This window comes from Camarhynchus parvulus, chromosome 27, assembly GCF_901933205.1.
Source record: "Camarhynchus parvulus chromosome 27, STF_HiC, whole genome shotgun sequence".
In the NCBI taxonomy this organism is placed as follows: Eukaryota; Metazoa; Chordata; class Aves; order Passeriformes; family Thraupidae; genus Camarhynchus; species Camarhynchus parvulus.
This window is the reverse complement of record NC_044597.1, coordinates 4,877,947-4,893,058: the sequence shown is the minus strand read 5'-3', so window position 1 is coordinate 4,893,058 and position 15,112 is coordinate 4,877,947. Positions and strand designations below refer to the sequence as shown.

Genomic DNA, 15,112 nt, shown 5'->3' with positions numbered 1-15,112 from the left:
GCCGCCGCCGCCGCAGCGCTACGTGGCCGCCGCCGCAGCCGCCGCCGGTCCTCGCGGGGCGCGCGCGGGTTTCGTTGTTGGGGGGCGGGGGAGGATGGCGGGGGCGCGCCCCGATGCCCGGACCGGTGCGCGGCGGGAGCGCGCGCGCGGGTGGCTTGGGGGGGGGCAGGCGGGGGAGCGCGCCCGCCCGGCGGGAACGCGCCCGGGCCGAGGCCGCGGTTGAAGGGCCGGGAAGGTTGGGGGGGGGGAAGTAGTGAGTGTGTGAGTGCGCGTGTGCGGGAGCGCGCGGAGGCGGGGAGGGAACGGACCGTGATGTGGGGCGGGGGGAAGGAGGGGGGGAAAACACCCCGCACCGTAGGCCGAGGGCAGCGGGGACGGCAGGTGCGGGAGCGCGCACGGGTGACGGCGGGCTCGGGGGTGACACGCACAGAGCGAGAGAGCGCGGGAGCGCGCACGGGTGGAACGGGGGCACCCGCGGGACACGCGCAGACCGGGGGAAGGGGGGGCGGCGCTGTGCGCATGCGCCGCCGGGGGCCGTTCCCGCGCGCCCGCCCCTTTCCCGCCGCTGCTGCACCTGAGGCGGCGGCGCGCGGGGCGCAGGTGAGGCGGGACAGTGCGCATGCGCGGGGACAGGGAGCGGGCTTGGTACCTCGCGCCCGTAATTAGCGACCGGGCCCTAATTAGTGCCGTCCGGTGATTGCGGGGGTAAAGCTGTTGTGTGAGGCGGTTGATGGAGCGGGGGGCGCCCCGACTGCCCCTCAGCCCGCTCGCCCATTGCACCGCGCGGGTAATTAGCGAGCCCGCGCTAATTAGCGCGCCGAGGTGAGGCGGGCCGAGCCCTCACGGAGCCCCGGGGCCCTCAGAGCTGCTGGGGATGGCTCCTGCCCTCGGAACTGCCCCTCGGGCCCGGGTGAGGCCCTGAGCCCCTCAGCGAGGCCCAGGTGCGGCCCTGAGCCCCTCAGTACGGCCCAGGTGAGGCCCTGAGCCCCCTCAGCCCCCTCAGCACGGCCCAGGTGAGGCCCTGAGCCCCTCAGCACGGCCCAGGTGAGGCCCTGAGCCCCCTCAGCCCCCTCAGCACGGCCCAGGTGAGGCCCTGAGCCCCTGAGCCCCTCAGCACGGCCCAGGTGAGGCCCTGAGCCCCCTCAGCACGGCCCAGGTGAGGCCCTGAGCCCCTGAGCCCCCTCAGCACGGCCCAGGTGAGGCCCTGAGCCCCTGAGCCCCTCAGCACGGCCCAGGTGAGGCCCTGAGCCCGGAGCGCTGTGCATGAGCCGGAGCAGTCAGTGCCAAGCCCCAACTCCCGCTTGCTCAAACTTTCTCTCCCCTTAACACGCTAATGACTACTTAACTCCAGCCTGCGGTTTGGTGATTACGCCCTGATGAGTGGAGCGGTGTGACAAGGAGCAGCACCTCCGGCCGGTGACAGGTGACAGGTGCGGGGCTCCCGGGGGGCGTGGGGACATGGGGCTGTCCCTTAGCAGGGTGGCACTGCCTTCTCCAGGTGCCACCTGCCCTGGGAAGCTGCCGAGCCTCGGCCACAGCCCCAAAACCGCTGCTGGGGCTGTGTGGGAGGGGACAGCGCTGCTGTGGTTTGGGTTTGGCAGCCGTGGAGGAATTAGTGAGAGCAGCGGGAACCGAGAGGGGGAAGGGCACCGAGCCCTTTGGCAGCGCCGCTGTTTCCCGAGGATCCTCTCAGCTTTGTGCTCCTCTCCTAAATCCTTCACTCCACCGTCTCCACCTGGTTTATTCCTCACCTGCAAATGCCCCCAAAAGCAGAGGGCGCTGGGTTTGAGATTCTGCCGAAAAACCCTCGGCGCCCTCGCTGCCCTGGAGTTGCAAATGCCAAATTCCAGAGGGTTTGAGTCGCTCTGGATTCCTGAGCGGGGATTGGGGCTCGGAGAGGCAAAGCTCAGGATGGAGTTAAAGGGGCAGGCCAGGCTGGGGGAGCCCCGGGGCGGGATCAGAACAATGCTCCCCGTTCTCCTCCTTGCCCCGGCTGTTCCTGGAGCAAAGGGGACACGCTGAGCCAGCCCCGGGGCGGCTGGTGCTGCCTGACCCAGTCAGAGCTGTCCCAGTCTCTGCTGGACGTGGTCACCTTGGGAGTGCCTGGGCGCTGCTCCATCTCAGGCCAACAGCCCTGAGCAGTGCAGCTCCTGCAGGAAAAATGGTGTTGGGGCAGGTGCTGCTGCTGCTGGATAACTCTGGGTGAGGATGTGCTGGAATTCCCTGCCTTGGAGGGGGAAGGAAGAAGAATTTTGGGGGTTTTTTGTTCCCTGGGAGGTGAATGCACAGGAAGCAGCAGCAGAGCCCCTTTTCCTTTACATGTGGGATCTGAGGGACAGCAAAGGAGCTCAGAGGGGGAGCAGAGCCATCAACCACTGAGGGCATCAGGTACAAATGTCCTGGAGTTCCTGGCATGGGGAAAACAAGGGACTCATCTTCCCATCCATCCCTGAGAGGAGCAGGGAGAGAGAGGGGAACCAACCCAGCCCCTGCAGCTCAGCTCGAGCAGGGCCTGCCCCACAGCCACAGGTCCTTGCCAGCCCCATTTCCTCAGGTCACCTCTGCTTCTGGCTGCCACCAGAGGCAGCTCTGGCCCTGCTCTGGCTCTGGGGTCATTCTCTCCTGCATTTCCCCTCTCTCCAGGTGTCACCAGAGTTGAAAACCCCTCCTGTGCCAGGTAAAGGTGACACAAATCTTCCTTTCCTCCCTGAGCCCCTGCAGCCCCTCAGCTGTGGGTGGCCTCTCCTACAAACCAGATTTTGTTTTGTCTAAGCAGCTTAGGGCCTTTCAGGCTGAAATAAAGTCCAGCAAAAGTGGGAGAATGTGCTGGGCCGAGGGCTGCAGACGCAGCAGAACGTGCTGTCCCCACCTGCGGGGCTTTCCGAGGCCCTGGGCTTGCTGAGGAGGCGGATTTGGGTCATTGCTGGGGTGCAGGGAGCTCTGCTCGGGGTCAGCAGTGGCTGTGGGGAGAGGGGATCGCTCAGAGAGGAGCAGATCCCCTCACTCAGAAATGAACAGATCTCAGTCACTCAGGGGCACAGATCCCCTCACTCAGAAATGAACAGATCTCTTCGCTCTGAGGGGCACAGATCTCACTCAGAAATGAACAAATCTCATTCAGAAATGAACAAATCTCGCTCACTCAGGGGCACAGATCCCCTGACTCAGAAATGAACAAATCTCACTCACTCAGGAGCACAGATCTCACTCAGAAATGAACAGATCCCCCCTCCAAGGCACAGACCCCTCACTCAGTCAGATCCAGATTCACTCAGACAGTTCACTCACTCAGGGGCACAGATCTCACTCAGAAATGAACAGATCTCACTCAGGGGCACAGATCTCACTTAGAAATGAACAAATCTCACTCAGGGGCACAGATCTCACTCAGAAATGATCAGATCTCACTCATTCAGGGGCACAGATCTCACTCAGAAATGAACAGATCTCACTCAGGGGCACAGATCTCACTCAGAAATGAACAGATCTCACGCAGAAATGAACAGATCTCACTCAGAAATGAACAGATCTCACTCAGAAATGAACAAATCTCATCCAGAAATGAACAAATCTCACTCAGAAATGAACAAATCTCATTCAGAAATGAACAAATCTCACCCAGAAATGAACAGATCTCACTCAGAAATGAACAAATCTCATTCAGAAATGAACAGATCTCACTCAGAAATGAACAGATCTCACTCAGGGGCACAGTTGTCCCTCACTCAGGCACGTCCCCAGCTGGATGTGGCTGTGCCCCGGGCAGGCTCAGGGCTCTGCCTGCTCCCCGTTCCCACGTGGCTTTTAGGGCTGGAATGTTCTGGCAGTGCCCAGCCCTGCAGGTCCATGGGATCTGTGCTGCTCCCACGGGATCTGTGCTGCTCAGGGGCCTGGCTGGGAGCTCTGGGCTCCTCACCGCTGCTCCTGACAGGAGGATCCTTGGGAAACCTCCTGGAGTGTCAGGACCCAGGACACACCTCTGGCTGTCCAGGACACCAGGACCCCTGCTAGGGGTCTCAGAGACCCTGTCACAGAGCCCAAGACACCTGTGGTTTTGATTATGACCCATGGAGCAAATTACCAACCTTAGATGAAGATCAGCAAGCCACAACAGTTTAGGTAGAATAATAGTGAAGTTATCGCGGTCTGGAAAAGAAGATTTTGGGTTTTTTGGTATGGGGGTTCAGGAGGCAAGATGGAGGAATCTGGGTGTGTCCAGCCTTTCTCCTTCTTCTTCTTGGCCTCCATCTTCTGCTGTGATGTTGGCACTTGGGGATTGGTTTAGAATAGAGGTGCACTGTCTAGCATGGGTGATAGGTATTGGAAGGTAAAAGTAAATATGATATATGTGATTTGTAGTATAAAAGACAATGCAGCCTTGGGGACGGGCGGAGAATGCCTGGAACTGTCTTGCTGAGCTGACCTCGGCAGGGCAGGAGAAAATTTTTTATAGATAAGATAAAATAAACAACCTTGAGACCGAGAAATGAAGAGCCCTGACTCCTTCTTCAAGCGCCGGGCTGGGAAAAGAGACTTTGGAACTTTTCTCGGGGTCACTCTGACCAGCTAGAGATCCCGACACTGGAGCAGCCCTGGCCCTGCCTCATCCCCATTCCTGCTGTGAGGATTCTCAGGAAACTCCTCCTGGAGCAGCCCTGGCCCTTCACCCCGTGCCCGGTGGTTTGTGAGGCCCCAAACGCTGCCAGTTCCGCCTCGGGCACAGCCTGGACCTGGCACCTTTGGGACAATTTCACCTTCCCCAAAAGAGCAGAGCCCTCGGAGCCGCTCAGGGATCCTGGAAAGGGAAACTGAGGCACAGAGGGTGCTGGCAGCTCCAGCTGTGCAGCTCCAGCTGTGCAGCTCCAGCTGTGCAGCCCAGCCAGGCTCCAGGTTTATCCTCCAGATCTGCTCAGGATGCCCTGGAGCAGCGGGAGGGGAAGCAGAAGGGGAACAAAGGGATTTTCCTGCCAGGTGCTGCCACAGGAAGCCCTGGGAGCCAGAGGAGAAGTTCCAGCAGAGGAAATTCCTGTTCCCTTTCCCAGTGAAAAAGCACAATTAAAGATTAATTGCCTGCAGGCAGCAGAGCTCACACCCAGCAGCATCATCTGGGGTGGTTCCTTCTCACCGCTGCACCATCAGAGCCAGCAGCCCCTGCACAAAAACACCAAAAAATTAAATTCCCCTTTGGCTAGACTCAGCTTTGTGATTTTTTTTTTTTTGGTGGCCTTTTGAAGTTAAGCACAGAACAGATTCCTCACAGGGAAGTTCTAAAGTCCGTGCTGGAGCAATCATTAAATGAAAACTTGGCCCTGAGGGTCGCTGCCCATCTCCCAGCCTGACCTGGGACGTGAGTCCTGCTCTTTTCCTCATAATTCCTGCTCTTTTCCTCATAATTCCTGCTCTTTTCCGCATCATTCCTGCTCTTTTCCACATCATTCCTGCTCTTTTCCACCTCATTCCTGCTCTTTTCCTCATAATTCCTGCTCTTTTCCTCATCATTCCTGCTCTTTTCCGCATCATTCCTGCTCTTTTCCACCTCATTCCTGCTCTTTTCCACCTCATTCCTGCTCTTTCCCACCTCATTCCTGCTCTTTTCCACATCATTCCTGCTCTTTTCCGCATCATTCCTGCTCTTTTCCACCTTATTCCTGCTCTTTTCCCACCTCATTCCTGCTCTTTTCCGCACGTCATTCCTGCTCTTTCCCTCATAATTCCTGCTCTTTTCCACATCATTCCTGCTCTTTTCTGCATCATTCCTGCTCTTTTCCACCTCATTCCTGCTCTTTTCCCACCTCATTCCTGCTCTTTTCCACATCATTCCTGCTCTTTTCCCACCTCATTCCTGCTCTTTTCCACCTCATTCCTGCTCTTTTCTGCATCATTCCTGCTCTTTTCCACCTCATTCCTGCTCTTTTCCTCATCATTCCTGCTCTTTTCCACATCATTCCTGCTCTTTTCCGCATCATTCCTGCTCTTTTCCACATCATTCCTGCTCTTTTCCGCATCATTCCTGCTCTTTCCACCTCATTCCTGCTCTTTTCCGCCTTATTCCTGCTCTTTTCCGCATCATTCCTGCTCTTTTCCACATCATTCCTGCTCTTTCCCACATCATTCCTGCTCTTTTCCACCCTGTCCCACCTGGGGGATGATTCCAACTCCCTCCAGGGCAGGAATTATCCCAGTTTGGGCCCTGCCCCACCTGGGGTGGCTCCAGCCCGGCTGCAGCAGGGCCAGGTGCCCGTCCCAGTGCCCAGCAGACCCCAGGTGCCCCCGGGGCTGCCCCAGGTGCTCTCACCTGATGGCAGAACTCCACTCACACTCACATCCCAGGCTCTGGAGCTGTCAGGGTCAATCCCTCTTTGCCAGGACTCTTCCCAGCCAGCCCAGCCCCACCGAGCCCAACCCTCACTTCTGAGACAGCAGCACAAAAAACCCAAGGACTCCGGGGTGCCAGCCTTGGGACTGTGACATTTATTGAGGGCTGGTTACACAATCTCACCTCTCCCAACTGCCCTTCCCTGTGCAGGGGCGGCACAGAGCATTTCTGCCCCTGGAGCAGCGAGGGGCAGGACAGGGACAGCTCAGGGGCAAGGAGAGGAGACCCCCAGCCCCAGAGGGGTTTCCTGCACAGAGCCAGAGGGAATCTCTGCTGCTCTCACCCCCACAGAGCCCCTGCCCTGAGCTGAGGTGTCTCAGGTGACACCTGAAGGTCTGGCATGGCTGAGGGCCCCGAGCTGAGCTGTCCCAGCCCAGGTGGGCACAGCCCAGCCAGCCTGAAGGCACTGAGGCAGCTCTGAGCCCTGCTGGACTCACCTGGGCTCCATCCCAGCAAAACTGCTCCTGCTGCTCCAACTGCCCGCAGAGGGCCAGTTCCCAAATCTCACTGTCTGAATTCCCAAATCTCACTGTCTGAATTCCCAAATCTCACTGTCTGAATTCCCAAATCTCACTCCCAAATCTCACTGTCTGAATTCCTAAATCTCACTTTCTGAATTCCCAAATCTCACTGTCTGAATTCCCAAATCTCACTTTCTGAATTCCCAAATCTCACTGTCTGAATTCCCAAATCTCACTTTCTGAATTCCCAAATCTCACTTTCTGAATTCCCAAATCTCACTGTCTGAATTCCCAAATCTCAATTTCTGAATTCCCAAATCTCAATTTCTGAATTCCTAAATCTCACTGTCTGAATTCCCAAATCTCACTGTCTGAATTCCTAAATCTCACTGTCTGAATTCCCAAATCTCACTGTCTGAATTCCCAAATCTCACTGTCTGAATTCCCAAATCTCAATTTCTGAATTCCCAAATCTCACTGTCTGAATTCCCAAATCTCACTGTCTGAATTCCCAAATCTCACTGTCTGAATTCCCAAAATTTTCCTGAACTCCCAAATTCAGAGTCCCTGAGGGCAGCACAGGGGAGGAACCGCAGGCCTGCTGTGTCGCGAGCGTTCACTTTTATTTGATTACCCATCCGAAGAAAAAAAAAAACAAAAACCCCTCCAATTCCCAAATTTCCGTTTCCTCCGCGAGGAAATTGCAATGATTTTTTTTCCCCTATTTTTTTGGTGTTTTCCCCAGCCTGGGCAGGGCAGGGGCTCACTGGGGCAGCTGCAGCAGCACGGACTGGCCCGAGGGCAGGTAGGTGATGTTGCGCGAGCGCGAGAGCTGGTACGCGATGTCCTCGGCCGCCTCCAGCTTGCGCAGCTCGATCAGCCCGTCCCCCGCCGTGGCCAGAGAGTTGGCAATCAGCTCTGCGGCCTTGGAGTCGCCCTCTGCAGAGATCACCGCTGCCTTCTTCTGCTGCTCGGCCTGCGGGGAGAAAAACGGGAATGGATGGACGGACAGACGGACAGAGCTGTGCCGCCCCGCGGGGTTTCTCTCGGCCAGGGCGTGTAAAAGGGTTTTGGTTTTAGTTTTAAACTGGGTCGCTGAACTGTGGGATAAAAAAATAACTGATTTGCCTGCTGTGGGAAAAGGAAAAAAGGCAATTTCAAGCTGAATTTTGGTGATTTTCTGGCTGTGTCCCACCCGGAGATCCCCGTTGTTTGGCAGCTCCCAAACCCAGAGCCTGCAGTCAGCTGAAATCTGAGCTGACACAAGACATGAAGACCCCACTGTGCTGCTGGAGACTCCCAGAGATGATCCAGAGTGGATCCAAGCAGGGATGAGCCAGGAGGAAACAGCGAGCACGGCTGCAATCAGCACTGTGGGGTAGAAGGAGGAGCCTTCTCCAGCTGGGTTTGTGCTGGATTTTGGGGAAAAAACATTTCTGATCAGCACTCCAGGGAGGCTGGCACGGGATATTCAAGGGAAAAGCCCTGGAGAGGGAAGGGGATGGCAGAGGTGATCCCAAACCTCCTGAAGGAGCAGGTACCTTCTCCACGATGAACCTGGCCCGCTCTGCCTCCTGCTGCGCCACCTGCTTCATCTCCACCGCCTCCGTGAACTCCTTGCCAAAGGTCAGGTGGGTCTGGGGACACAAACCAAACCAGGTCACAGCAGGGACAGCGCCACAGAAACCCGGATCCCTGAAGGAAACCCCACCGGGATCCCACACCCGACCCCAGGGGAAAGCTCCAGAAACAAAGTGTCCGAACTCCCCTTTGGCAGAAACAAAGTCACCTTCTGCCGAGGCTCCCTGCCGGCCCTCGGCTCCCAGCAGGATCCATCTTACTGCTGACGGGAGCTGCGAGGGCAGAGCTCCCTCCTTGGATAGCTCAGCACAGGAACCAGTGGGAATTTCCTGCAGTCCCAGTGGGAATTTCCTGCAGTCCCAGTGGGAATTCCCTGCGGTCCCAGTGGGAATTTTCCGCTGTCCCAGTGGGAATTTTCCGCTGTCCCAGTGGGAATTTTCTGCTGTCCCAGTGGGAATTCCCTGCAGTCCCAGTGGGAATTTCCTGCGGTCCCAGTGGGAATTTCCTGCAGTCCCAGTGGGAATTTCCTGCTGTCCCAGTGGGAATTCCCTGCGGTCCCAGTGGGAATTTCCTGCAGTCCCAGTGGGAATTTCCTGCGGTCCCAGTGGGAATTCCCTGCGGTCCCAGTGGGAATTTTCCACTGTCCCAGTGGGAATTTTCCGCTGTCCCAGTGGGAATTTCCTGCAGTCCCAGTGGGAATTTTCTGCGGTCCCAGTGGGAATTTTCCGCTGTCCCAGTGGGAATTTCCTGCGGTCCCAGTGGGAATTTCCTGCGGTCCCAGTGGGAATTTTCTGCTGTCCCAGTGGGAATTTTCTGCTGTCCCAGTGGGAATTTCCTGCGGTCCCAGTGGGAATTTCCTGCTGTCCCAGTGGGAATTTTCCGCTGTCCCAGTGGGAATTTTCTGCTGTCCCAGTGGGAATTTCCTGCGGTCCCAGTGGGAATTTTCCGCTGTCCCAGTGGGAATTTTCTGCGGTCCCAGTGGGAATTTTCCGCTGTCCCAGTGGGAATTTTCCGCTGTCCCAGTGGGAATTTCCTGCGGTCTCAGTGGGAATTTTCCCTCCTGGTGCTTCCAGGGGTGCCCGTGGAGCTGCTGCCCAATCCCAAAGCCCCTGCAGCCCAATCCATGCCCCTCAGCAGCTCCTGGGGGGTGACAAAACCCCTGCACAGGGAGGGCTGAGGCCACCAAGGGCTGCCCAAGACAATGGGGACAACAGCAGAGCTGTGACAACGACGTCCCTCCAAACACAGCCACACGTGTCCAAATGTCCAGGTGTCCAGCCCGCCACGCTGTGGCCACCCAGGGGTCCCCTCCTGTCCCAGGGGTCCCTGCAGGGCTCACCAGGGACACATCGTCCAGGATGAGGCCGAAGGTGGCCGCGCGCTCGGTGAGGTCCTCGCTGACCTGCCGGGACACGAGCTCCCGCTGCGTGATCAGCTCGCCTGCGTCAAAGCGCGCCTGCAACGGCAGGGAACGGGGTGGGAAGTGCTGGGAACGGGAGGGAACTGCTGGGAACGGGAGGGAAACTGCTGGGAACGGGAGGGAAACTGCTGGGAACGGGAGGGAAACTGCTGGGAACGGGAGGGAACTGCTGGGAACGGGGTGGGAACTGCTGGGAATGGGGTGGGAACTGCTGGGAACGGGAGGGAAACTGCTGGGAACGGGAGGGAAACTGCTGGGAACGGGAGGGAACTGCTGGGAACGGGAGGGAACTGCTGGGAACGGGAGGGAACTGCTGGGAACGGGAGGGAAACTGCTGGGAATGGGATAGGCACCGCTGGGAATGGGATGGAACACAATGGACACTGCTGGGAACAGCTGGAACATGTTGGACAGCTCTAGGAATGGGATGGAACAGAGTGAAACAGGATGGACACGGCTGGGAATGGGATGGACACTGCTGGGAATGGCTGGAACAGGAGGGACATCACTGGGAACAGGAGGGAATGGGATGGACACCACTGGGAACAGGATGGAACAGGATGGACACCACTGGGAACAGGATGGAACAGGATGGACACCACTGGGAATGGGATGGAACAGGAGGGACACCACTGGGAATGGGATGGAACGGCATGGACACTGCTGGGAATGGGATGGAACAGGATGGACACTGCTGGGAATGGGATGGAACAGGATGGACACTGCTGGGAATGGCTGGAACAGGATGGACACCACTGGGAACAGGAGGGAATGGGATGGACACCACTGGGAACACGGTGGAACAGGATGGACACTGCTGTGAACAGGATGGAACGGCATGGACACTGCTGGGAACAGGATGGACACCTCTGGGAATGGGATGGAACAGGATGGAATGGGATGAACACCGCTGAGAATGGGATGGGATGGAATGGGATGACCACTGCTGGGAGCGCGACGGACACCGCTGGGAACGAGCAGGAACCGGACACAGCCCCAGGCTGCACCAGCAAGGACAGCAGCAGGAATTTCCCCATGGAAAGGGCCTCCCAGGGCGGTTCGGACTCCCCACCCCTGGAAGTGTCCAAGGCCAGGCTGGATGGGGCTGGGAGCCACGGCGGGGCTGGAGCTGGACGAGCTTCCAGCCGCCTCCCACCCAATCCAGGCTGGACCTCTGCCATTCCAGGGCACAGGGCGTTCCCCAGTCCGTGCCAGAAGAGCCCAGGGCGTGCTCACCACCACGGACTTGAGGATCTCGGTGGTGATGGAGGGCAGCACGCGCTCGTCGTAGTCCTCGCCGATGCTGGTGAAGATGCGCGGCAGCTGCGCCGTCACGGGCCGGAACAGGATCCGCAGCGTGATGTTCACGTTCTGCAGGTCTGCAGCAGGGACAGCACCCCGTCAGGGAGCTGCAGGAGCAGGGGATGCTCCCCAGAAAACTCCCCATCGAAAACAAGCTGGGGTCACTGCCCTGCTCCCCTCTGCTCTGCGCTGCTGTACGGGAGAATCCCAACCCCACCCGAGTCACCTGGCCAGGTGAGCTCCAGAGGTCCCTGCCAGCCTGACTGGTGTCACCTGCCCCAGGTGAGCTCCAGAGGTCCCTGCCAGCCCCACCGGTGTCACCTGCCCCAGGTGAGCTCCAGAAATCCCTGCCAGCCCCACCGGTGTCACCTGCCCCAGGTGAGCTCCAGAGGTCCCTGCCAGCCCCACCGGTGTCACCTGCCCCAGGTGAGCTCCACAGGTTCCTGCCAACCCCACCGGTGTCACCTAGTGAGTCCAGGTCATCTGGGTCACCTGCCCCAGGTGAGTCCACAGGTTCCTGCCAACCCCACCCATGTCACCTGCCCCAGGTGAGCTCCAGAAATCCCTGCCAACCCCACTGGTGTCACCTGCCCAGGTGAGCTCCAGAGGTCCCTCCCAGCCTGACTGGTGTCACCTGCCCAGGTGAGCTCCAGAGGTCCCTGCCAGCCCCACCGGTGTCACCTGCCCCAGGTGAGCTCCAGAGGTCCCTGCCAGCCCCACCGGTGTCACCTGCCCCAGGTGAGCTCCAGAGGTCCCTGCCAGCCCCACCGGTGTCACCTGCCCCAGGTGAGCTCCAGAAATCCCTGCCAACCCCACCGGTGTCACCTGCCCCAGGTGAGCTCCAGAGGTCCCTGCCAGCCCCACCGTGTACCTGCCCCAGGTGAGCTCCCCTCCCGTGACTGGTGTCACCTGCCCAGGTGAGCTCCAGAGGTCCCTGCCAACCCCACCGGTGTCACCTGCCCCAGGTGAGCTCCAGAGGTCCCTGCCAGCCCCAGCTGCTCAGGATTCAGTGATTCACAGCACCAAAGGAAGATCAAACCATTCCCGTGTCACACTGGGACATGCGGGATCTCCAGAGATCCCTTCCAGCCCCAAATATTTGAGATCAAAGGAAGAGCTCTTTAACCTTGATGTCCTTCATTAAAAACCTCAAACCATTCCCGTGTCACACTGGGACATGTGGGATCTCCAGAGCCAAGGAACACTTGGGACTGGAGGATCTCCAGAGGTCCCTTCCAGCCCCAAATATTCGGGACCAAAAGAATTCTTCTTTTACCTTTATGTCCTTTATTAAAAACCTCAGACCACTCCTGTGTCACACTGGGATGTGTGGATCACCACACTCAGGTACGTTTGGGCAGGAGGATCTCCAGAGGTTCCAAATATTTGGGACCAAAGAGCTCCTCAAGCTGTTCTTTATTAAACAAACCAAACCACTCCTGACAGAAGGGACCTCTGGCCACCACCCAGCCAAGGCAGGCTCACCTGCAGCAGGTGACACAGGTGGGGCTGGCATCTCTGTGTCCACCAGGCCGTTCCTGCTCACCTGTCCCAGAGCTCGGTCTGAGGTGGACCTTGCTCAGTTTCTGGCCCCCTGCTCCATAGCCTGGTCCTTAGGACCACAACTGCACCCCTGGAGCCCCCAGACCCCGTGTCCCCAGACCCAGTGTCCCCAGAGCTGGTGTCCCCAGACCCCGTGTTCCCAAACCCCTGGAGCCCCCAGACCCTGTGTCCCCAGAGCTGGTGTCCCCAGAGCTGGAGCCCCCAGACCCCGTGTCCTCAGAGCCCCCAGACCCTGTGTCCCCAGAGCCCCCAGACCCGGTGTCCCCAAAACCCTGGAGCCCCCAGACCCAGTGTCCCCAGACCCAGTGTCCCCAGAGCTGGTGTCCCCAGAGCTGGAGCCCCCCAGAGCTGGAGCCCCCAGACCCTGTGTCCCCAGAGCTGGAGCCCCCAGACCCCGTGTCCCCAGAGCCCCCAGACCCGGTGTCCCCAAACCCCTGGAGCCCCCAGACCCAGTGTCCCCAGACCCTGTGTCCCCAGAGCTGGAGCCCCCAGACCCCGTGTCCTCAGAGCCCCCAGACCCTGTGTCCCCAGAGCTGGAGCCCCCAGACCCCGTGTCCCCAGAGCCCCCAGACCCGGTGTCCCCAAACCCCTGGAGCCCCCAGACCCAGTGTCCCCAGAGCTGGTGTCCCCAGACCCAGTGTCCCCAGAGCCCCCAGACCCCATGTCCCCAGAGCTGGAGCCCCCAGACCCTGTGTCTCCAGAGCCCCCAGACCCGTGTCCCCAGAGCCCCCAGAGCCTGTGTCCCCAGAGCCCCCAGAGCCTGTGTCCCCAGAGCTGGAGCCCCCAGAGCCAGAGCCCCCAGACCCAGTGTCCCCAGAGCTGGTGTCCCCAGACCCTGTGTCCCCAAACCCCTGGAGCCCCCAGACCCTGTGTCTCCAGAGCCCCCAGACCCTGTGCCCCCAGTGCCCCCAGAGCCCGTGTCCCCAGAGCCCCCAGACCCCGTGCCCCCAGACCCGGTGTCCCCAGAGCCCCAGAGCCACCTTTGCTGCCGGTGATGACGGGCACGTTGCGGGGCCGCGAGCGGCAGTCGAAGATGATGGGTTTCTGCACCCAGGGGATCAGGAAATGGGTGCCCTCGCCCACCACCACGTCCTGCACCCCCCGGAAGCGGTCGAAGATCACAGCTCTGTGCCCTGCGTCCACTGCGGGGGGAAACAAACCGCGCTCAGGGCTGCTGTGCTGCTGCCGCCACGGGGCTTGGAGACTTCATTAACAGCACGGCTTAATTAACAGCATGGTTTGGAGCAAAGAGGAGCTGCAGGTGGAGCTCCACGGCCCCCCAGTCTGCTCCTCACAGAGCGGAGGAAGGAGCTCACGGTGCTTGTGGCACTGCCAGCTCTCCGTCCGTTTCCTGCGAAGTCAGGGTTTGGACAGAAACACGAAAAGCAGAGATCAGGGCTGTCGCACTCACCGTTGTAAAGAGCGGAGTTGACGACTCCCCCCGCCACAGCCAAGCCCAGGCCGAGCTTCCCGATGCTCTCGAACACCTTGGCAGCCATCTCAGCGCTCCAGCCCCCGCTCCAGAGCCCTCCTGCAAACCCCCAGAACCTCAGACCTCACTGTGGCCCCTGCCCAGAGCCCCAGACCACAAAACCACACTGGGCTGCGACCCCTGCCCAGGGCCCCGAACCACACCGGGGGCTCCTTCTGCCGCACAGACACCTCGGCCCCGGGGGTCTCCCTCCCGTGACCCTCCCTGGGCTCGGACCCCTCCAGGGCCTTTCCCCGCTCTCCCCGTGCCCTCACAGCACCCGGGTCTCCCGCACACCCCGGCCCCGCACGCCCCCCGGGCCTCCCCCTCCCCGCTCCCTCGTAGGCCGCTCGCCCCCAGCACGGGCACCCTAGGGGCCAAGGCCTCGCTGTGCCCACCCTGCCCGCCCGCCACAGGCCGCGGCTCGGCTCGGCTCTGCTCTCGCGGTTCCCCTCGGTTTTCCCGGTTTTCCCGGACCCACCGCCGCCCTCCCTCCCGCCGCCGCTCCCGCCGCGCCGCTGACCTCCACATGAATCCGCGGCCGCCCCCCCACCCAGCGCGCCTGCGCGCCGCTCCAAGACGCGCGCTCCTCATTGGCCCGCGCCTCCCGGGGCTCTCTGGGATATGTAGTTCCCAGCTGCTGTGCCCGCCGCGGGGCCAGCCTGTAGATTCCGGTGTGCCCCGCGGCGCCCCGCTGGCTGAGCAAGGCCGCGCGCTATTGGCTGGCGCGGCGCGCTGCGCGCAAGGGCTCTTGGGGGATGTAGTCCTGTTGGGGAAGGCACTGGGGCGCGTGTGGGGACAAGGGACATGCGGGGGACACGGGACATGCGGGGGACACGGGCACCATTCTGGGGGCAGCGCTGCCAGAATGCCAGGATAGGCTGGGACCTCTGAAGGTCACGCAGTACAACCCCCTGGCCAGGCAGCGTCACCTGGAG

At 60.1% G+C, this 15,112-nt stretch overlaps 1 protein-coding gene across 1 annotated transcript; it reads right to left on the bottom strand.

Annotated features, from left to right (window-relative positions):
• Nucleotides 1-7,552: 7,552 nt before the first annotated feature.
• Nucleotides 7,553-14,733, bottom strand: PHB (prohibitin). The gene is made up of 7 exons (XM_030966384.1): nt 14,698-14,733; nt 14,115-14,234; nt 13,684-13,845; nt 11,075-11,217; nt 9,758-9,874; nt 8,379-8,474; nt 7,553-7,813 (listed from the first exon to the last, which is right to left on the bottom strand). Exons 2-7 carry the CDS (start codon nt 14,200-14,202, stop codon nt 7,601-7,603), a joined length of 819 nt encoding a protein of 272 aa, XP_030822244.1. The 5' UTR covers nt 14,203-14,234; nt 14,698-14,733; the 3' UTR covers nt 7,553-7,600.
• Between the last annotated feature and the right edge of the window lie 379 nt (nt 14,734-15,112).